This window comes from Colletotrichum fructicola (genome assembly GCF_000319635.2).
Source record: "Colletotrichum fructicola Nara gc5 chromosome Unknown KSG_Nara_v1_contig06, whole genome shotgun sequence".
NCBI classification, from domain to species: Eukaryota; Fungi; Ascomycota; class Sordariomycetes; order Glomerellales; family Glomerellaceae; genus Colletotrichum; species Colletotrichum fructicola.
In genome coordinates this window covers 823,526-845,598 of record NW_027094056.1, presented here as the reverse complement: position 1 = coordinate 845,598, position 22,073 = coordinate 823,526, and the positions used below count along the sequence as shown (strand labels likewise).

Sequence of the window (22,073 nt, the reverse complement as noted above, 5' to 3'; positions counted from 1 at the left end):
TAGATCATTATCAGTATGACTGAGCATTTGCTTCATAGATAATTGAGATGACGAGGGCTAAGGCTAACAACGACGAAAGAAGCCAACGACGAACGAAACCAACGACGAACGAAACCAACGACGACAGAGACCGACGACGAAAGAGATCATGAGTGACAGAGATCATGAGTGACAGAGACTGGGGACGACAGAGACGAGGATGAAAGAAAGCAGGGACGATGGAGAATAGAGCCGACAGAAGACCGGGCTGACAGATGACGTGGCCGACAGAGGACATCAGCCAAGAATGAAGACAACAAACTGGAGGTACATTGAAGACGGCAAAGAACAAAGACAATAAAGGAGAACCATGGAGAAGAAGTCGAAAGCGCTATGATGAGTAATAAGATGGCAAGGGTGATGGGGACGGGGTTGGATAGCAAAGACGATTGGCAGCAATAAGGCCAGAACAAACGGAAATAGTGCTGCAAAAACCAAAGAAAAATGTGATACTCGCACTGCCTTAGCAACCTTTCGGTCAGCAGCCCTTTTCTAAAGCGTTTTGGACATGGAGTCCAGCTAATGAGGTGTCGCCGTGGGCTTGTTCTCGTCGAGGACTTCGATGAACAGACGAACCGCCTCATTAGCATGGTGGACGTAGTCGTGGGTCGATCCCGCCAGCAGCAGATGCATCCAGCCTTGGTGGACTGAGCTCAGAGCGGGCTCCACCAGAAGTCTAGCAGCCATTTCCTCCGCCTCCTCGTGCTTGCCCTGGTTGTTGACTCGCCAGGCGTGCTTGACGCGGAACTCGAGAATAGCTATGTAATGGATCAGTGAGAACACGAATTATCAGTATCAGTAATGATGACTGACCGCTGAGGTTGTCAAGCTCGTTCGCGGGAGTCGCGGTCGCGACTCGCGTCCGTGTTGCTGCTAGCTGGCGACATCTTGGTAGTCGTCTTGTTGCAGGATGTGAAGGTGAGAGAGTTGAGGAAGGAAGGAGCTTGCCCCAGATTTTGATTTCAGCTACGTTACCTTAAAAGTTGTTAACCCAGGAAAGTGCGTCCCTTCGCTAACGTCAAATCCCATCAATCTGCCTTAGGCAGGGTTCCTAAGTTAACTGTCTTCTATGATTGACTTCATCGGCATATGGTGTGTCCAAGAGGCAGCTCGCTTAGCAGACAACAACTCTTCCTTTTGGTTCTTATTTCAACCTTCTCATAGGTAGTTCTCGTCCCTTTCAAACCCGACTTTCTCGATCTTTGAGTATTTTTCGCTCCATACTAGCATGCCAGCTTCAGTTGACGGTCATTCCTGCTTTTTTCACTTCACTTCTTGGATGCCCTCCAGTCAATGCCACGAATTCATCAACTCCAGTATCGCGTTTTTCTCGTCTGTCTCAAGATTCAGAAAAGAGAAGTTATTCCACAATACCAATACCCGGATTCATACCTCAATGTCACGGACCCTCGATTAGACGTATTTCCTCCTACTATACAGCCTGAATTCTATTCATGAATAGAAGTCTGAACCCTCAAGACGCTTGCCTCCTTTTTCGCAGTCTGAAAACGCTCGTAGCACGCCTGAGCCACGTCAATTGACCGCGGCTCACTGGTCAAACGCCGCGCGAGTCAAAATACTTTCACAGTCTACAGAACGTCACGCTCTCCCGTGATTACATCTTCATCTCAAAAATATCGTTGAAACGACATACACCGTAGTATGATGCATTTGATGAGATGCTTCCAAAGCAGGTTTCCAAGTATTGCACAAAGCCTTGGGAAAACTGGCGCCCAGAAATCCCCGCAGGGTTTCGGCCAACAACTGACCAGCTGGAGAGATTTCAATAAGACACGGTCGTCAGCACGGTTGCATGGGACTCTCGATAACACAGCAGCGCATACGTTCTCGATGCTATACAACGCAATACAGTGTGATGCGCTACAGCTAGGTTCTACTACCTTACCTTGTAAGAGCCGTTGATCGACGTCGAGGCCGGGGAAATAGACTCATCTCCGCATATCCGCATCAGACGAAAGATGTGTGGCGTGCCCCATCAGACGAACCTCTTACACCAAAGCCACTCTACCCAGTCGTGGTTAAATCAAGCCTCTATTCAAAAGAACACATCGACTCCGACCTCACAGCAACGTATACCTACTCCGAGTCAAGTATGAGATTGCCAAGACTCTGCGCCCGGGTCCTCCGGTAGTATTTTACGCCCGTCGCACAGTGCACACCCCACAACTCGGGTTCCCTGCTTCGGTTTCGCTTTCTCCAATAGGCAACACACTTCCCGAACCACCTGACGCCGCCGCGGGAGAGTCTCCCGCGGGATAGAGACAGGATGAGCCCAGACAACCAACTGGCCTAAACGCTCAAGTAGAGTAATCAGAATAGACACTAAGGTTATCCAGTCTGTTTCTCATATTTTAACCACGACAACGAGACGACGCTCGTATCAGATTCCAACGTGCGAGTAAGCGGCGAATCCTCCCTCTAAAACCTTAATAGACAAGATGGCCCACTACACCGGGTCGATCACAACGTAGAGCGGACTGATTACTTGGTGTATGTCTGTTGGTATAAAGGTCTTGACAAGTTCGTCTCAACTCCTACTCACTCAACTCAAATCTAGCCAACTAACCAACACTCGCACAACAACACAACACTCCATTTCACCATCTCATCTTCAAAACGTTTCTGCCCAACATGCGCGTCAACGTCATCTCCATCGCCATGACCGCCCTGGCCGTCTTCTCGCAAGGAGCCTACGCTGTAACCTGCCAAAGCACGGCGGACTGCCCCCAGAACTGCGGCGGTTTCGCAGACAACCTGTGCCAGTGAGTTGATTCTACCTTGAGAGATTGGATACCTAATGCTACAGTCCAAGCTAACGTTGTTACCAAAAGTCTGCCGGGTAACTACTGCGAGTGTGTCCCGTACTAAGCCCTGTGCTCGAGTCAGGTCTTGGCCGCATGGCAAGGGCGGACAGGCACGGACAATTGTCCTCGCATGGTTACTATTTGGATTGAACTTCACTATTCGGGCGGGTAGTGGGCATGAACGACAATGGGGTCGACGACGATGACGACGATAGTCGTAGGGATAAGTACGACAGGGAAGATAAAACTTTTAAAATAAAGAATATGTTTGACATAATATGTGTACTCCCCTTCCCGGTTAGTAAGAAGTATCCGCCGGGGCAGCAAAAGTCTTCAGCTACTCTGTTTCAGATGAGCCTCCAGCAATAAACGACTTTAAACTGCATCCCACTTCTTGGCCCCCAATCATTTCAACGACATCAGCAACCTCTTAACTAGACAGAACGTAACCTCAAGGGTCCTCAGAAGCAGGTACTAGGTAGTCTCAAGAGTGTGTCTCGAAATTAACACCCACCTACACCCGCAACCCGTCACGCGGGCTCGAAGGATGTTGCAACTTCCCCAGGATCTGAATCATTGAATCCTTCTAGCATCCACATGCCTCATCTCTCAACTTGTCCTAAGGACCAATCAACGACAACAGGATAAGCCCAGCCGAGCCACAAGACGAGCCAACGAGAGGGCAGCCTTCTCACCGGACCGAATCACCGCCGCCGAAGCCCGTCCGCTGCCCTCCATACCAAAAGCGCCACACATCTCTCACACCTCATCCTTCCGTCTTGTGTGCTGCGGGCGCAAAGCCGTTGGGCAGATCCAGGTGGGTTGATGAGCAGCCATCCTTTCGCGGTCGAACCGAGCCACGTGCCAGACGAGTGCAGCGCCCGTTTGCCTGCCGTGCAGCTTCCACACACCCCCAAACGAACATGGCGCTGTGTAAGACCACCATCTCAAGGAATTTGGAGAAGACCCTGGCTCGGAGACCTTGGGGTTCGGCATCTGCTAATTGCGGACTGGAACGACAGCGAGCTCTGCATGCCTGCAGTGACACATGCAGGCGTGTTGTGGTCGCTCAGGCAAACCAGACGAGCTTACTCGCCAGTTGTCCCAGCTGTGCCGTCTCTGCATCTGTCACATGACCATCGCTGCGGCCCGTTTTCGAGCCTCGAAATGTGTAACGGGCTAGAGCCCGGCCGAGATCTCCGGCTTTGCCGGAGCAGCTACCGAGATCCGGCTCCGCCGGATCCACTATTCTGCTGTAGCACACCGCCTAGCCCCGGTCTGCATCACTGCTGCTAGGCGCCTATCCCTGTAAAGTCCTTTCCTCCTTCTTCAGCTTAGAATAGTCAATCGACGGCACCTCTACGTTGAACAAGCCTAGGGGCCAGCCCCTTACATATTCTAAGCTCGACAACAAAAGACGCTATACGAAACCTCACGAGAGCGATATGACGATTCGCTAGAGGGTAGTGCAAACGAGAAGACGCTATACGGAACCTCACGAGAGCGACACGACGATTCGCTAGAGGGTAGCGCAACGAGAAGACGCTATATGGAACCTCACGAGAGCGGCACGATGGATCCGCCAGAGGGTAGCGTAAACGACGCGATGAATGCTGAGATTGATCGCCGGATCAACGAAGCGGTCAACGCAAGCGTCCGTCCTCTTCAGGACCAGATGGCCCAGCAGACGGCCCAGATGACGCAGCTCTTGACAGCTCTGAATGGGCTTATGTCAACGGATAGAGCAACCCCTACGCCGCTTGCGAGCAGCGTAACGACCCCGTCCACAGCCGATACAACTATACAGGCAACGAGCGACGGTATAACGATGGCAGCTAGAGGGCGGAGGAAACATCAAATACCAAACCCACCAAAGTTTAGCGGCATACGTAAAGATTTCCAACGTTGGTTCCTAGAGATGAAGGGAAAGATACGAAGAGATAGGGAAGCTTTCGACTGTGATGCCGATATATTCGCATACATCTACGCAAGGCTGGAAGGCACAGCTCAAACCATGGCGTCACCCTACTACGCTCAAGGCGGAGCAGATGGAGCGGAATCCTCCGATCAGTTTATGCAATACCTTGAGACTCGCTATGGAGATCCCAATGCAGAAGCCAGGGCACTGGATAGGCTACGTACTATCCGACAGAAGGAAAACGGAAGCTTTGCTACATTCCTCCCAAAGTTTGAGAAGGAGTTAGCAGAAGGTGGAGGAGGACACTGGGCAGACGCAGTCAGAATCAACTATCTGAAAGGAGCCCTGAACTCCACTCTGCGGGACCGTCTAATTAGTGTAATCGATCCCCCGAAAACCTACCCAGAATACGCCCGGGTCCTTATGATAATAGGGTCAGGGCTAGATAGTAGGACCTACCAGGAACGTCACGAACGACGACGATACCGAGATGCCGATGGGGACACCCTCATGGCTGGAGTCAGCCGGACTAAGGAGCCCAGAAGAGCCGCAAAGTCACAGCGCTACCGCAGCGACTCTTCCTCATCAGAAGACAACATAAGGCCCCAGAAAGATAACCGTAAATGCTATAACTGCAATAAGATCGGCCATATTGCTACACGGTGCCCTAAGCCAAGACGTTCAGGGCCTAAGAAGGTCAAGAAGGTTGAGAAAGCTAAGAGGCGAGAGGAGAGCAGCGATAGTAATGCTATAGAGGAGCTAGGAAGCTCTGAAGCTGAAGAGAGCTCGGGAAAAGAGTAACTCTAACGCGAAGTCGGGCGTTAGAGGCCAAGCCTAGTGACATTACAGAATGGAAGCAGTTCAAGCATCACATGAGCAGCAAATCAGCAGTGATCACTACCCGCATACACAAGGGCACTCAAGCAGACGCCCTAGTAGACACTGGGTGCGATCTATACTCCCTTATCGACCACGACCTCGCCCGTAAGCTCCGCCTACCGGTAGTAGACCGCTCTGAGCGGCTGCTAGGCAGCTTTAGCGACGCTACAGGCGCTACAAAAGCAACAGGTGTAGTTGTCTTCAACCTAGAGCTGTGTGGTTATGATGAGAAGATCTTTGCATATACCGTACGTAGCCTTGGTGACGACCTGTTCCTAGGGAAGCCTTGGATGGAGAGGAACCGTATTCTATACGATGCCGCTGCACAACGGATACGGCATAGGAGGGGTGGCGTAGACCTACGCTTAAAAGGCGAAGAAGAACCAGATCGAGTAAGGGAGATCAGAGCCGCGCGTCTCCTTCCAGGAGCTCCTTTCACTGCACTCTATAGGAGAGCACAACGAGACACCAAACGAACTGCAGGATACGAAGTCCGAGCCATCAGCCTAGCAGATATACAGAAGGCCCTTACGAAGAAGACTGAGAAGGCAGATCTAAAGGCCCTCCTTCCGCCAGCTATACTAGCTGAGTTCCACAAGCTGTTCCAACCTGACGAAGCCGCCAACCTTCCACCACATCGTCCTGGGGTCGACCATAAGATCCCTATCAAACAGGATAGTAGTGGTAATGAGACTGTACTACCATGGGGGCCGCTCTATAGCATGTCACGAGAAGAACTCCTCGTCCTCCGTAAGACCCTACGAGACCTACTGGATAAAGGCTTTATCCGCGCCAGCAGCTCAGAGGCATCAGCACCAGTACTGTTCGTACGTAAACCAGGGGGAGGGATACGCTTTTGTGTTGACTACCGCGCCCTTAATGAACTCACTAAGCGCGACCGATACCCTCTCCCCTTAATCCAAGAGACACTACGCACTGTTAGTGCTGCTAAGTGGTTCACGAAACTGGATGTGGTTGCAGCGTTCCATAAGATACGAATTGCTGAAGGAGAGGAGCATAAGACGGCCTTCAGGACAAGATATGGGCTATTCGAATGGCTAGTTGTACCCTTTGGGCTTACAGGAGCCCCCGCTACATTTCAACGATATATCAACGGAGTGCTTCGAGAGTACCTAGACGATTTCGCTACGGCATATATGGACGACGTACTGATCTACTCAAACGGCTCACGGCAAGACCACGAAGCAAAGGTTAAGCTAGTACTACGGAAGCTTGCTCTTGCAGGGCTCCGGCTAGACCCTCATAAGTGTGCGTTCTCTGTGAAGACAGTCAAGTACCTAGGGTTCATTATCACCGCAGGAGTAGGCATCTCCTGCGATCCTGAGAAGCTGAAGGCAATCAAGGAATGGGCTGCGCCAAAGACGGTTAAGGGAGTTAGAAGCTTCCTAGGGTTTGCAAACTACTATCGGATCTTCATCCCAGCATACTCAGAGATTGCTGGACCCCTTATATCTCTTACAAAGAAGGGCGTCCTATTCCACTGGGGTAAAGAGCAGGAAGTAGCATTCCAGGAGCTTAAGAGGATCTTTGCAGCCAAGCCTATCCTACATCAACTAGACCCTGAGCGTACAACCTACGTTGAGGCTGACTGCTCAGGCTTCGCCCTTGGAGGAGTACTGTCACAAGAAGATGAGCATGGGAGACGTCACGCAGTAGCATACCACTCGCAGCGGCTGAATGCCGCCCAGTTCAACTACCCAATCCACGATAAGGAGATGCTAGCTATTATTAGCTGCCTACGAGCATGGAGAGCGGAACTGCAGAGCGTCAATAAGTTCAAGGTTCTATCTGATCATAAGAACCTGAAGTACTTCATGACAAAGCAGAGGCTCACAGAACGACAAAGCCGATGGGCAGAGGAGCTGTCTCAGTACAACTTCGAGATACAGTACCGGCCAGGAAGTGAAGCAGTAGTGCCAGACGCACTCTCTAGACGCGAACAAGACGTACCTACGTCTCTAGAGGACGAGCGCGAACAAGGCCGGATTCTCCAGCTTCTTCCCGAAGTAGCCCTTACCTCAACGCGTACACGACGCGTAGAGGCAGCCCCATCAGTGCTTGTGTTCACCGACGATAAGGAACTACAGCAACTCTGGGACCAGACCCAAGGGCAAGACCAAGTCTACCAGCAGGCATATAATGCTGTGAAACAACGAGAAAGAAGCTTCCCTCCTAGCCTCAAGCTAAAGGTCCAGATTGCTGAGTGTGAGATCGATAATGGCAACCGACTACTATTCAGAGACCGGATCTGGGTACCAGGTAGCGAAGACCTAGATAGCGAGGCGAACACACTACGTACTCGTATCGTTCAAAGCAGCCACGACTCAGTACTTAGTGGCCACCCTGGTAGAGATAATACCCTCGCGTTAGTCAGTAGGCGCTTCTACTGGCCTGGCCAGTCACAGCTAGTACGACGCTTCTGCCGCAATTGCGATGGCTGCGGGCGAAGCCACATCTGGAGAGAGCATCGAAAAGGACTTCTGAAACCTCTACCAATACCGCAGCGTATACGAAGCGACCTCGCTATGGATTTCATTACCGACCTTCCCCTTACGGATAAGGGTGAGCGATACCTTTGGGTAATTATCGACCGGCTAGGAAAAGGCGTAACCCTTGAAGCTATGGAAAGTATGGAAGCTGAAGCCTGCGCTGAACGATTCCTGAGCTGCCACTTCCGCTTCCACGGCGTCCCTACTTCAATCGTGAGCGACAGAGGAAGCAACTGGACGAGCCGCTTCTGGCGGCAATTCTGCAAGCTTTTAGGAATAGAACAGCGGCTCAGTACTGCCTATCACCCACAGACTGATGGCGGCCCAGAAAGGATGAACCAAGAGATCCAGGCCTACCTACGCAATTACATTACCTACTCGCAGAAGGATTGGGCGAATAACCTCCCAGCAGCTCAACTAGCGCTCTGCAGCCGCGATAGCAGCGCTATAGGCATGAGCAGCTTCTTCTTAGAACACGGATACCACCCAGAGCCTGTCCGGGTTCAAGAGGCAGACCCAGAAGACCATGGGGGCCGTCGCGAGGACCTGGCACGCAAGTTGGTAACAAGGCTCCAGGACGTGATGGATATGGCACGGTCGACCCTTGCCTCAACGCAGCAACGCTATGAGGAGCTGGCTAACAGGAAGCGCCAGCCTACGGAGAGACTAGAAGCAGGCGACAAAGTCTGGCTTCACATGGGCCACTACAGGTCTCCTAGGCCATGCAAGAAACTGGATTGGTTGCACCATAAGTATACCGTTACGAAGGTTATCTCACCATACGTGGTAGAGCTTAACGTGCCAACGGCTATATACCCACGCTTCCACGTGGATACCCTGAAGCGTGCAGGTAACGACCCTTTACCTGGGCAAACGCTAGACGACGAGCAGCCGCCCCCAATTATAGATGACGAAGGCGAGGAGACCTGGAATGTAGAGAGTATCGACGCCGCCGCCTGGAAGCGTCGAGGGCGTGGGAGACGCCGTGAAGTGCTGGTTAAGTGGGAAGGATACGCAGAGAGAACCTGGGAGCCTATCGAGACGCTCCAGGGGACGGAAGCGATGGAGGCTTACGAACAACGTTACGGCCCTGCGATGAAGCACGACGGAGACCCAGCTCTAGCGCCACGGACGCGCCGCCGGAGGGGAGCGGGGAGGTAATGTAACGGGCTAGAGCCCGGCCGAGATCTCCGGCTTTGCCGGAGCAGCTACCGAGATCCGGCTCCGCCGGATCCACTATTCTGCTGTAGCACACCGCCTAGCCCCGGTCTGCATCACTGCTGCTAGGCGCCTATCCCTGTAAAGTCCTTTCCTCCTTCTTCAGCTTAGAATAGTCAATCGACGGCACCTCTACGTTGAACAAGCCTAGGGGCCAGCCCCTTACAAACAGGAAGAAAACGAGACCGGTCAATACTTTCGTAGCCAAAAACCTCGCCTGCCCATTTTACCGCAACGATCCCAAGAACCATGGAAAACACCGATCTTGCGCGGGCCAAGGATGGATAAGTATTCATCGCGTCAAGTGAGTGCAGCTGATTTCCAGACATCTCCCTATCAACACCTAATCCCTTTACAGAGAACACATACTTCGACAGCACGCCTTGCCAATTCACTGTCCTCGCTGCCTACAGACTTTCAACACAGAAACAGAATGCAACCTTCACCTCAGACAGGCTGCTCTTTGCCCGCTGAGCGATTCAACTCCCCCGGAGGGCTTCAACAAAGAGCAAGAGGCAGCCCTCCGAACAAGGAGAAGGGGCAATACAGAGAGAGAGTGGAGAGCCATATACAAGCTCTTGTTTCCCAATGTGCCAGAAGACCTCATTCCAAGTCCATGTGAGTCCTCTTTACCTTTCATATCTCTCGGAGCCCGTTGCTGATATCCGATTTTTATTGAGTGTAGACTATGAGGATGATGAGATGCATTTGGAGCTTCTCCAACGCAGGGAGTCAATTCGGTTCCAACGACACATGGAACTTGCGGTTCCTCGATCAGTCTTACGGCTTCTTGAACAGACGACCTTCGAAACCTCAGTCTCTCTCGACGTTCCCATGCGTACTCAACTGGTCGAAATCGTCGCGAGCGCTGTTGCAGAGGCGTCTCAATCTTACCGACGTGAAAGTCCACCGATTGAAGCGCAAGCCCCTGCCGTCCTCAACGAACCATCTACCTTCAGTCATCAGCCCCAGTCACCTGGCGCTCCGGGCAGCATGCTCTATCTGCCGACTTCCACGCCTATGCATGGGCCACTTCAGCCTCAAGCCAACGCGCAGCAGCAAGGCGTTCTGGAGCATTGGTTGGGCCATTCTACTGGCGTCCATGATGGGATGGAACATCAGGAAAATGATTCGCGGTCTGGGAATGGGTTGCTTGTGGACCCATGGATTCTAGACATGAGCCTTTTCGACTGGAGCCCTGATCAGGATACCTCGTTTCAGGGTCCATAGGAGTGCGTGTGTGTGTGTGTGTGTGTGTGTGTGTGTGTTTTAGCCTTCTAGAACCCCAAAGGGGTACGCGGCTGCTATCTGGCGCTCTGCTCATATGTTATGTAGCCATCAGGGTTCATAGGAGCCAATTCGACATGAAGAGGGAGAGAGAAAGGGGGGAGGGGGCGGATTCTGCTTTTTCTTTTTGAACTTTGGTTTTAGTAGACACGGAATTTAGATCAACTCAAAGTCACTCCCTCAATCACCAATGTCCTTTCGTCTTGTCTTGAAGTTTGTCACACGTCTATTATCGCTGCATGCCAAGAATCTAAAATACACATATGAAAATGGTGAAGCTCCCGAATGTACACTATCGTCTTCAGTCCTGCTGACTTCTCCCGCACACTATTAACCGTAGTTAAGCTCAAACCGGGTGGCGAACCCAGCTTCCGTCGGCTCAACCTCTTTAACGGGATGAAGAATCATCGGCGGCAGACAAGGCCGGCCGTGCTCAATCTCCCAGTTCCTACCGCCGATATCCGTATCGACGTAGCCCATCCAGTTGTTGTACAACCTGGAAGGCGGCTCTGCGCGGTAGTACCACGTTGTTCCTTGGTACCTCCTCTCTCGTCCGTAGCCGAATGGACTGCCCTCGCCGCCGCTGCCCATATCCCCAGAATTGAACCACTTGTCCAGGAACGCACCGTTCCAGGGGCGGTCGAACCAGGTGGGGTGCGGTGCGAAAACAGCCTTGAAACCGTGAAGCAGAGACACGGTCTGAGGGGTCATTTCCGACGCAATGTGGTTACCGCGCAGGTTCTCAACATGCATGATATCCAAAAGACGCTTCGAAAGGCGGGACTGCGTCACAATCGTCGTACGCCTAGGAAGAGTCCTGGGATCGGGGTTCTCCTCATCCTTGTACCCCCAGATATTATCGCCAAAAATCCAACTGCTGTTCACCGGGTTAAAGATCGGGCCCAGCGTGATCAGGTCGGCGTCCTCCCCGACACCCCACTTATACGCGTCGTCTTCGGGGTTCGCGACCGGCGGCTTGGGTCCGACGGGGTTGATGAAGGACACCTTCGGCGGGCCCCAAACTTGGCTGCCGCGCGTGGCCTGCTCGGTATGCAGACGGAAATCGGTGTCGTAGTCGCCATGGAAGGCGGGGATGTAGTACCGCTCGTTGCGTTCCCACAGGCCCCGGCGCGGCTGGTTCCTCGCAAAGCCCTCCAGCCGCCGCACGAAGTCGTAGTTGTGCCCGACGACGCGGACGTCCATTTCCCAGTTCCAGATGAAATCGAACTCCGGGTGGTCGATGCTGAACTTCTGGACAGAGAGCCACTGCGCGTGGTGGACGGTCCGCTCCTCGGCGTCCGTCAGCGCCGTGTAGATGTCCCACACGGCCTGGTCGTTCCAGACCTTGGTCATGCTGTGGAATTCCTTCGGGATGTGCTTGTCCAGCACGTTCTGGCGCTCCTTGTCGTCGAAGATGTTGACCGAGTCGTCGCGCACGTGCAGCAGGAGGAACACCTCGTACTCCCCGCCGGAACGCAGCGAGAGCTCCGAGACGAGCGCCCGGATCACCTGCTTGTCGTTCTCGGTGTACTTCTTGCCGGTGTACGTCCTCAGCAGCACCGCGGTCCGGCTCTCGTGCGCCGTGTCCTCCCGCGCATCCAGCTCGCCGCCGTCCTCCCTCTTCCTCATCTCGTTCCCGTACTTGCTGGCGATGTCCTCGTACGCCGTGATGAGGTACTCGTTCAGCTTGCCCTTGCCGAACCGCGCCGCGTTCTGCTTCGCGCACTTCGTCTGCAGGTCACCCCATTTGATGCTGTCCCAGTCGATCGGCAGGCCCGTCTTGGCGTGCAGCTGCGGCGTGAGCCCATACTGGCCCAGCCGCGTGTCGCGCTCGTAGCAGATGTCGCCGTCCATGTCCATAATGTCGAAGCCGCCCATGCCGGGCTTGGGGAAGTCGCGCGGGTGGCCCTTGAAGACGAGCAGGTCCTCCACGGGCTCGCCGAGCGCGCCGACGCACGGCACGTAGGCGGCGCGGCGCGTCTTGTTCCACTCGTCGCTGTTGTAGTCCGGGTACGGGTCGAAGTGCACCGGCCGCTGGTTCGCAGCCCAGGGCTGCTCCTCCGCGGCGGACTGTCTGAAGCGGTCGGCGAACTTGGCCGGGCGGTCGTCCTTGCGGCTCAGAGAGGCAAGCGTGTTGCCGTAGATGGCGCCGCTGCCAGGAAGCCTGATCATAGTGTGAGTTGGTCTGCGTTTTTGATGAAACGGCGATGACGCTCGAGTTAGTTGCGGCACTTACTTCTTGGCGGCCTCATACTCCCTCGCGAACTGGTCTCGCAACTGCTGCTCGTGGTGCGACCTCGCAGCCTCGGCCTCCTGCTCCTTCTTCTTCCGCTTGGCCTCCGCCTCCTCCTTCTCCTTCTTCTTCCTCGCCTCCTCCTCGATCTTCTTCTTCCGCTTCTCCTCCTCGGCCTTCTTCTTGTCCTCCGCCTCGTCGTGCACTGGCACGGTCTGCGGCTGGTCCTGCTGCTTCTCCCACTCCTTGACCCTCTCGTCCTCTTCCGTCTTCTTGTCGTCCTCCTGCTCCTTCAATTCGCCGTCGTCTTGCTTGGCGCCCGCGTCCGCCGGCGTCGTCTTGGGCTGCTCCGGCTTCCACGGCTCAGTGAGCGGGACGACTGGCTTCGTGGGCGTCTCCTCGGCCAGTGTCGCCGCGTGCCCGTGGCGCCAGATGGCGACGTCCCGCCCGTTGCGGATGTACGCCGTCCATGATGTGTAGAAAAGGAAAGCGGCCACGACCAGGAGAATGAGTGTCTTGGGTCGGGCCCTGGCCCTCAACGGGCTCTGCTTGAACATGATGCACTGCTTTTTGGTTTTGGGTTCTCCGAGGCGTTGAGGGAGTGTAAACGCTCCGGAGGGGGTGAGTGATCCGGGGATGGCTGTGTTCTGAAATGCCAGACCACCGGCGTTATGTTTCGAGATGCTGTCTCAGCTTCTCAAAAGAAGGATGCCCAGTGAACAGTGACATACAACGGAACGAACACCACCAAGAAGCCAAGCAAAACCTTGACCCGATAAGAAATGGAAGTTGTAACCCGGTCAGTTCGTGGATGAGCGAAACTGTATTTCGATGAAGAGCATGGTGTGCGGGAAAGGGGGGGAGAAAAGAGAGTTCACGGAGGAAGGGCCCAACGGGTTTGTCCTGCAGCGCGCGGGTTATAGCGAGGCGATTCAGCTTTCGCAGGGATGGCCTTCCCATCTTTTGATGTGACAAGTGTGCTTCCTGTCAAGACTAGATAGATTAAGGGGTCTCATCTTCTAGAAAGTGTGATGCCGCGTGCGTGGGAATGGTGGTGTGGGAGGCGAAATAAGGTTTTGGCTGAGTCGGTTGTGATACATGGGATGGTTGACAACTGCCGCCTCATACCCCGTCCACCGCGTCTTGGCAACTTGCCGGGAAAGATTTCCTCAGGCAGATGGGTGAGGGAAGCGCCCAGCTTTTCTGCCGATTGTTATTTCTTTGCAGAGCCTTGCGTCTCTTTCTTGAGTGCAAGACTGCAGACAACCTCCGTTGGCTCTGAAATCCGTCCCACATTTTGAGTTTGGACTTCCGACTTGAAGTTCCGACGATGCCGGCCACAACCCAACACACCACCAACTATCTCGACAACAAGAATAGAAATATTCTATGCAAACCATTCTGTCTTTCTATTTGAGATGAACTCATCAAAAATCTTCAGTGTCATGTCAGGTCTGAAACTCTAGTATTCAGTCCCAGAGGGCAAGGTGCAGGCGGTGGTCTGCCGGCGTTGGGGTAATAAAACAGAGTTTTTGTGCAAGCAAGGACTACTCCTCCAACGAAGTCATTAAACTTTCCTCGTTGAAAATGTGATGTGGTAATTGTACCTTCACGAGGCGACCCTTCCTGCAACAGGGGGAAGGGGGGGCAACGCAATTCTCTTGGCGTAATGCTTGACGTCGCACCCGGTGGCTGCTCTGGGCAGAAAAGAAGCAGTGATAACGGCTACGCAGTACGGGTAGGTTGAACGCGTCGAGCGGATGGCACTGAAAGAACAGCCCAAGATTGCACACAAGAACGGGATTAACGATCTTTTCCCCCGAGTGCACTCCCTTTGATTGCCATCTCGAGAATCTCTCTTCCCGCATTGGACGAGGGCAGGGGTTCGGGCTTCGATAATCTCATTTCGGCTCAAAATTTCGTTTCGATATTCCTTCGAAGAGTAGGATCTGGGCAGTTGAGACTTATCGCCGCAAAGACCGTAGATAAGATCATGGCAAGCATGGGCTGAGTTCCATCACGCCATCCTCCGCGTCGTTCTTGCCACCATTCGGAAATCCCTACTCTTCAGGCAACGAGCGCTTTCAGAAAGCTGCTGACCGCTCAAGTCCGTTGAAAGTCCGTTGAAAGTCCGGTGAGCATCGAGTTGCAGTCCTCGCATTGTCCCCACTTGCAACGTCTGAAGAGCCAATCCGACGCCCTTGCTTAATCGCTTCGAATCGGCACCCCGCGGCGGGGCAACTTCGTATTCTATCGGAAAGTTTAAATCACCGCAACTTCATCTCCTCTTTGGCGAAATCCAATCGAGTAGATTTTGGACCATCACAATTCCAACAGCCCGTAAAAGATGTTGTCTCGAGATAAGGCTGAGAGGGCGATATTTCCTGGTTCCATGCATCTCCCACGTGAAACTCAAAAAATCGCGGCTTGGGTTCAATCGAGGTTGTATTTGACTTGTTTTTAAGGTTAGTAGTAAGGTATCAAAAGACCGCGCGACCTCCCGCTGTGTTCTATCCGGCCGACTCCCGGCAATCCTTTTCGCGTCTTCGGACGATGGCCTCGTGGCCGCCAGCATCCGGGCTTCCATCCCGCCTAGTGCTCGACCTTGAGCGAGAAGTCGACGTGCGGTACGCCTTGGTGAATCGCGCTCGTCGAAACAATATCCACATCTGCGTAAATCGTCAGCCATACAATCGCTCAATCCCGACGTCTCCCCAGATTTCAACATCATCAACGACTCACCATTGCACACGTAGTTCTCCACATTCTCCAACGTCAACCCGCCCGAGACCTCGACCAGAAAGTGCCTCTTGCCAGCCCACCTCTCCTTCAGACTCCTCGCCGCGATCTTAACCCCCTCGCCCGTGAAGTTGTCCAGCATAACCACGTCCGCGCCCGCCTCAATCGCCTCGTCCGCCTCCGCCTCGCTCTGCACCTCCACCTCCACCTTCAAGCTGAACCCGCCCACGCTCTTCGCCGCCCGCACCGCGTTCGTGATGCTGCCCTTGCTCCACACGTGGTTGTCCTTCAGCATGATCATCGAGCTCAGGTCGTGCCGGTGCGCGTCCGCCCCGCCGACCATCATGCCGTACTTCTCCACCAGCCGGAACCCCGGCGTCGTCTTGCGCGTGCCCGCCAGCACGCCCCGGTACCCCGCCGCGCGCAGGTTCACCAGCATCCCGCGCGTCATGCTCGCCACCCCGGAGCACCGCGCCAGCGTGTTGAGCGCGACCCGCTCGCCGAGGAGGAGGCCGCGCGTCGGGCCTGTGACGGTCGCCACGGCCATCTTGCCCTTGGGCGCGCCGCCGTGGCCGCGCAACTCGATGTGGGAACCTTCTTTGACGTGCCACTCGACGGTGCAGTCGCACTGCCGGAAGATCTCGTCGACGAAGGGGCGGCCGGCGACGATGCCGCCGGATTTGCCCCAGAGGGTGGCCTTGCGTGGGTCTGAGCCTACGACGAAGCCGCCGTAGTCGAAGGAGGGGGTGTCCTCGGCCAGCCAGGCGGTGACGAGGGTCTTCCAGGAGGGCGGGAGGAGGTGCTCGAGGGAGCCGTGCTCGAGGGGGACGTCTTCCATTGTGCGGTTCGTGGTGGGGGTTGCGGGGTAGTTTTCGTTCGTTCGATCGGTAGGTGCGTAGATTTCGTGGGGGATGTTCGGTGTCGAAGGATCAATTACTCGTGGGGAGGTTGGCAGGAATTAAAATTTGCGATGTGAGATGTTTGCGCCGCGAGGAAGGGAGGGAATCTTGAAGAGCAGGAAGGGGTCTTTGTCGCCACGGTTTGGGTTTCGTTGACGTTGACGCCGCGGCTTGAGTCGGTGCCGACTGCTGCCGGTCGCTGCCGATGGTGGGGTTGGCGGGTGCCAGCTCGGCGGGGGCGTCTGTGCAATTGCCGCCAGCTGTGCTGCATCCGACGCGCCCGCTTCCGACGGTGTAAGTCTTCTCTCCAACGACTATCACAGGCTGTTGACGAGGTCTTTGCTGCGAAAAGTCCCGATCAAGGTGATCCAATTAACTATCGCGCACAAGAACCGAGGGTGTCTGCACAGATTGACCAATCTTCGCAAGTAGGTGCGTGTTTGGCCTGCGCAGGACCGATAAGGAGAGAACACCAAAAGATTCAGCTTGACTAACACCCCATGAAGATTACCCAGACACAGCTATTCCATCAGCCATGGGACTATATGCCAACGCCTTTCTTGGCTAACGGGAGCATTGATGGAGATATGATATACGTTGACTGCTCTCTGTAAGCCATGTCTGCCGAGCTATTCAACCTCCTGCGTCTTGTAATATCGAAGCCTGGAACAACCAGCCCCCGGATGCTCCCACCATGACATCCAAGAACAACAGTCGATCGTGATCCACGCAACGTCCAATCTCTCCGCTATACTCTCAGCTTCGCACCGTCTATCGTGTATGCGCCCCGGCTTCCTCGGCATCAACATCCGGTCCCGGCCCCTGAAGATGCGCCGCCGGATCCCTCTGCACACTACCCCCCTCCTTCGCCCCGTTTGCCCCGTTCTGTCCTGAATCTCCGCAGCACGGCACAATCACGCTCGTCTTGTTCCTTGCCCCAGGCATATCCAGCGCCGGGTTCGACGTGAAGAAATCCGCAGGCCGGATGTGCATCTGATGGATCTCGACGGGCCTGTTCCGACGTTAGCAAACAACCCAACTCACTCGGACAAAATGCTACTCACATCACAGGCCAGTCCTCCACCCGGGGATTGTGCGTCAGCCCGAAAACGCTCCAGATCACCGGGCTACTCTTCCTCCCCTCCCCTCCCCCGTTCCTCTCCCCATCACCGCCACCACCATCGCCAAACCAGTCCCCCCGCTGCACCATATCCCACACGCCCCCCTCCTCCTCAACGCTCTGGTTCGTAAACTCCCCCGCCGCCCACAGCTCCTCGTCCCGGTGCCCCGTCACCCACACATGGTGCCGCGCGAACTTGGCTCTCTTACTCACCTGGCTCGCCTCGTCCGCGAGTATCAGCTGCGTCGCGCTCGGCACAAGCTTGTACGCCACGTTCCGCCCGCTCACCGCGTTCCGCACCCGCCGGTTCTGCATCTTCACCACCCGGTTCACCCGCGGCTCCGCGTCCACCCAGCACGCGCGCTCCACCTCCCGCTTCACCACTTTATAGAAATTCCCGTACGGGTTCGTCCGCTCGTCCATCGCCACCGGCACGCTCTCCTCCACCACGACCCCCGTGTCCCCGGCCGCGTACGAGTCCACCGCCGGGTCGATCCGCACCGCGAACACGTGCTGGTGGTTCTGCGCCAGCACCCCGTCCGCCACGACGACCCCGTACTCGCTCTCCGTCTTGCCCGCGTCCATCGCCACCACGCTCATCACCCCCGTCGCCCGCGTCTCCAGCGTGATCCCCCCCGCCGTGTCGAGCTTGTACGCGAACACGTACTCGTAGTTCGCCAGCGTGACGACGCACTGCACCACCAGCTCCCGCAACCTCGTCACCACCGCTCGGTTCGTGCGGAAGTTCGTGTGCTTCCACCCAACCCCGTTGTCCTGCTCGTGCAGACACACCACCGCCTTGGCCACCGTCGGGTTGCCCCCCGCGTCCGCCAGCAGCGCGTCAAAGTAGTGGATCGCGCCGAGGCAGTCGCACCCGAGCTCGAGATTGTTCGCGACGCGCCCGAAACCGCCGTCGCCGAGGTCGAAGGCCTGCTTGCGCTGGAAGGGCGGCCGCGGGTCGCCGTAGGGAACGGTGAGCTCGCTGTAGCTGAGGCGGAAGAGCACGGGGCGGTTGTCGTAGCAGAGGTCGTGCAGGACGGCGCCCTCGCGCGGGGTGAAGCCAAGGCGGAAGCGCCACTTTTGCCAGGACACGAGGTTGTCGCTGTGGACTGTGAAGCTGGCGCCCTCGGGCTGCGTGATGTTGATGGGTTTCAGGTCCGCGCGCTGGGGGATGTCGAGCAGTTCCGGGACGTATTCGGCGCCGGGGGTGATCTTCGTCGTGAAGAGCGGTTTGGGGCCGGCGGATGTGTTCCTGGGTTGCGGGTGCAGGGGGTCGTCTTTGCCGCCCGTGGCGAGGCGGTCGACGCGGACGATCTTCTTGGTGGTGAAGTCCATGACGGGGATGATGGGGATCGGGTAGGCGTAGTGGTTCGAGTCCGGGTTGTTGGCGGCGGCGTCGCGGGCGAAGACGAGGCCTTGCATTGTGCGCGGGATGGCGCCGTCCGAGGGGTCTGGGCCGCCGTAGGGCCAAGGGTCGATCGTGACTGTAAAGTTCTCGGGGAGGGAGAACTCCGACATTGCGTCTTTGAAGAGGGGAGAGGCGATGCAGGCGTCTTGGAAGGCGCCGAACTCGTCGCTTTGATATCGTGTCAGTGTGTGCAGACATGACTTTCCAGGAGGGGCTTACGGGGTGTAGCCGGTCTGAGACTCTGGCTTGGCCACGATGCGCTCGGCTTCTGTCTTCTTTTCGAGGTCGACGATGGACGTTGTGTATTCCGGGAGCTTCCCGTTCTTGATTACATCGTACTGGAGCCGCGCGCGTCGCGGGGGGCGTGGCGTGCTGTCGTTGAGGGTGCCTTCATGCTCGGCTTGCAAGAAGGGAATGAGCTCTGCTTTCTTCGGTTCTTGCAGGTAGATTGCGCGGAAGAAGAGCGTCACTTCAGAGGTGTAAAGCTTCTTCACGGCGTCGCCGGCAAGCTTGAACTCAGCCTCGGAGAGGTCTTTCAACGGATGAACGGCCATGTCTGCACAGTCACGTATTGTTTTTCTTGCGAATTGAGACGGACTGACTGAGGCGGGCGAGGGAGCGGCAGCGGCCAGCCTTATCTAGACCTCAACGGGCGGCTGGGCGAGATGCAATGCGGGGGATCTTGCAGTAGTCTGGTGATATCGAGCCATTCAAACGCCTCCGGTATGCGACGGTTATCTTGGCGTGTGACCACAGATATGCCGCTGCTTCCTGTGGGAAGCACGACTACACATAGTCTTGTCGCGATATGCAAACCAACTCGGCCAGCTCAAGACCATGGCGGCGGGGTAATTGGCCTTGTCAAGATGATAGCTTCATCATGGCGGGGTAAGCTGTCGTGCATGTCCAATTCAGGAGCTCATGAGCAGTAGTTTTCTCCAACCTTTTTGGAGATCTCGTCGTCTCTAGAAGCTGATCCCATGCCGCATTGGGAAAGTCCATGCGGTGCAGCAAGGCGATTGGCTGCGGCCTCCATCGGCGTCTTGGGGGGTATTGTTGGTGCCGCAGCGAAGGATCGCGCGCGAAGCTGAACCAGCGTGGACGAACTTCCCCGGCGCCAGCCGAGAGACTGAAGGCACCGTCTGACCCAAACCCCGTTTCCTGTGTCGTTGCAACCCGTTTCTTGTGTGATTCTTCATCTGTGATGTTTTCTGTGCCATTCAATGGTCATGGAAACGACCGCCACACGGCCCGAACAGAGTTACGTCAACGACGGTCCAACGTTGGAGCCGTGCATCAACATGGCATGAGCAGATCTGCAGGAAAAGAAGATTAAGATTAAGCTACGTTCGAAGCATGCGATTCATCTGACCTCCAAGGTCGCAATTCGCAATGCTGGTTATCCCCTCAAACTCGAGCGTTGCAGTCCGGACGGAGGCCGGTCCACAGTTGAGTATCAAAAAGTGGTAGACAAGCACCTCGGCAGGCTGGCCCGTGACACGGCATACCGAAGCTGCACGCTGCCGCCCGGTCAGACGGCAGGCCGCTCGTCCGTTGCACGTCTCGGCACATGAGACCAAGAGACTTTTTCAAACGAAGAGCGCTGATATGACGATAAGGGACATGTCCCGCGACCCTGAATTTAACACGCAAGGCAAGGTTGTTGACCCACATCCCAAGAGTGAGCGACGGCAAAGACGACAGCAAGGACGGCCTTGTTGAAGAGCCGCACCGAGTTGATGGGACAGCTCGGGTCGAGAGTTTGGACTTGAGTTGTTTCGTATACAAACACTTGTTTGAGAGAAATGCTCGCTCTTCAAAATGAGAACGCACCACCGTAGAGATTAAGTTATCATGGCCGAGTCCGTGATGATTGTCGAAATGATAATCGACGGCGGAACGTGCGCCGTCGTCTCTTGTGCGGCAAAACAAACTTCGAATTAAGCAAGTCATCATATGACATTGTCAAGCTCCCCTGGACGAGTTCAGATTCTGATCGACCGTCGTCCAACGGGGCATGACTCGATCGGCAGGAGTCATCCGCAAGACCGGGTCGCTGTGGCCTGCGGCTGAGGTTGAGGCTATCTGAGATAAAGCAGTGGGCCGCTGTTTGGGAAGAAAAAGAAAAGAGGACTGAGAGACGTTGCCTAGACGTGGTTCTTCTCGCAACGGCGGGCCGTTCTGTCGATTGCCAATGCGGGGGCTGTGGATGGCATCAGTCTCGAGATGCGAGCGAGACCGGTCGTTGGGTCGCTGGTGTTCGGATTGTAGTCATCCGCCTAGAGCCGAGACCATCGGATGCACCCGGCGGCCAGTCATCTGGTAGATGCATCGTGAAATGGCTTGCGTGGCATGGCGATTTTGCAGGGCGACAGGGCGGGACGGCGGAATGTCTAGACTTTTCGCAGAGACATCGGACGAAGGTGGAGGGCGCTCAGCCCCAAACGCGGGAGTAAGGTTGATGCTGTTTGATGTCAGGAATTTCTTGTTGTGGGCACACTGCGTTTTGTAAGTGATGTGCCACGAGCAGTAAGGGAGCGTCTCAAGTCTGCATGCTTGGCGAAACGGAGACGGTTCGGACTGAGGACGACACTGGAGTGGTGTTCATGGCTCTGGGCGGCGTTTGGCGATGCGATGGCTTGATGCTGCGTGGGGTGTTCACGTCCTTTTACCGGTCATGACATGAGAGTGGCCACTTGGCGTCGATGCCACGAAACAGGACAAGACAATAGCCTGCCTTGGGTGAGGTATCTTGGCGGCAGTGACGAGATGGTCGTTCCATGGCGCACGGCAGTTCAGTAAGAAAAGCGGAGGACGGGGAAGGCTCCTGGTCGAGGCCAAGTTTAATGGCGAAGGATGTGCTGCTATTGGTTCGCGTGGGTGCGGGGAGTTGTCTCTGGTTGAGTTGACGAGGCTTGATGAGGCTTGACGAGCACAAGCGGTGGCCGACGTCTGCGAACCGTGGAGGCATTTTACTGCGTTCGACGGCGTCTGGGCT

At 55.5% G+C, this 22,073-nt stretch overlaps 5 protein-coding genes across 5 annotated transcripts; 1 reads left to right on the top strand and 4 right to left on the bottom strand.

The window, feature by feature from the left end:
* Nucleotides 1-558: 558 nt before the first annotated feature.
* On the bottom strand, nt 559-1,068 carry CGGC5_v010517 (uncharacterized protein; the record flags this gene model as incomplete). The annotated part of the gene is made up of 3 exons (XM_032027514.1): nt 559-797; nt 853-916; nt 1,015-1,068. The coding sequence occupies 3 exons, from the start codon at nt 1,066-1,068 to the stop codon at nt 559-561; spliced, it is 357 nt and encodes a 118-aa protein (XP_031876109.1).
* Nucleotides 1,069-4,437: 3,369 nt separating this feature from the next.
* On the top strand, nt 4,438-10,619 carry Tf2-6-1 (Transposon Tf2-6 polyprotein; the record flags this gene model as incomplete). Its single annotated transcript, XM_066152369.1, has 5 exons — nt 4,438-5,579; nt 5,621-9,328; nt 9,562-9,693; nt 9,748-10,007; nt 10,075-10,619. The coding sequence occupies 5 exons, from the start codon at nt 4,438-4,440 to the stop codon at nt 10,617-10,619; spliced, it is 5,787 nt and encodes a 1,928-aa protein (XP_066008112.1).
* A 387-nt stretch (nt 10,620-11,006) lies between these two features.
* On the bottom strand, nt 11,007-13,466 carry CGGC5_v010515 (uncharacterized protein; the record flags this gene model as incomplete). Its single annotated transcript, XM_032021302.1, has 2 exons — nt 11,007-12,840; nt 12,913-13,466. 2 exons carry the CDS (start codon nt 13,464-13,466, stop codon nt 11,007-11,009), a joined length of 2,388 nt encoding a protein of 795 aa, XP_031881592.1.
* Nucleotides 13,467-15,501: 2,035 nt separating this feature from the next.
* Nucleotides 15,502-16,486, bottom strand: CGGC5_v010514 (Nicotinate-nucleotide pyrophosphorylase; the record flags this gene model as incomplete). Its single annotated transcript, XM_032021303.1, has 2 exons — nt 15,502-15,578; nt 15,652-16,486. 2 exons carry the CDS (start codon nt 16,484-16,486, stop codon nt 15,502-15,504), a joined length of 912 nt encoding a protein of 303 aa, XP_031881591.1.
* Nucleotides 16,487-17,318: 832 nt separating this feature from the next.
* On the bottom strand, nt 17,319-19,629 carry AO-I-0 (Copper amine oxidase 1; the record flags this gene model as incomplete). Its single annotated transcript, XM_066152368.1, has 3 exons — nt 17,319-17,559; nt 17,612-19,243; nt 19,295-19,629. 3 exons carry the CDS (start codon nt 19,627-19,629, stop codon nt 17,319-17,321), a joined length of 2,208 nt encoding a protein of 735 aa, XP_066008113.1.
* Nucleotides 19,630-22,073: the final 2,444 nt, after the last annotated feature.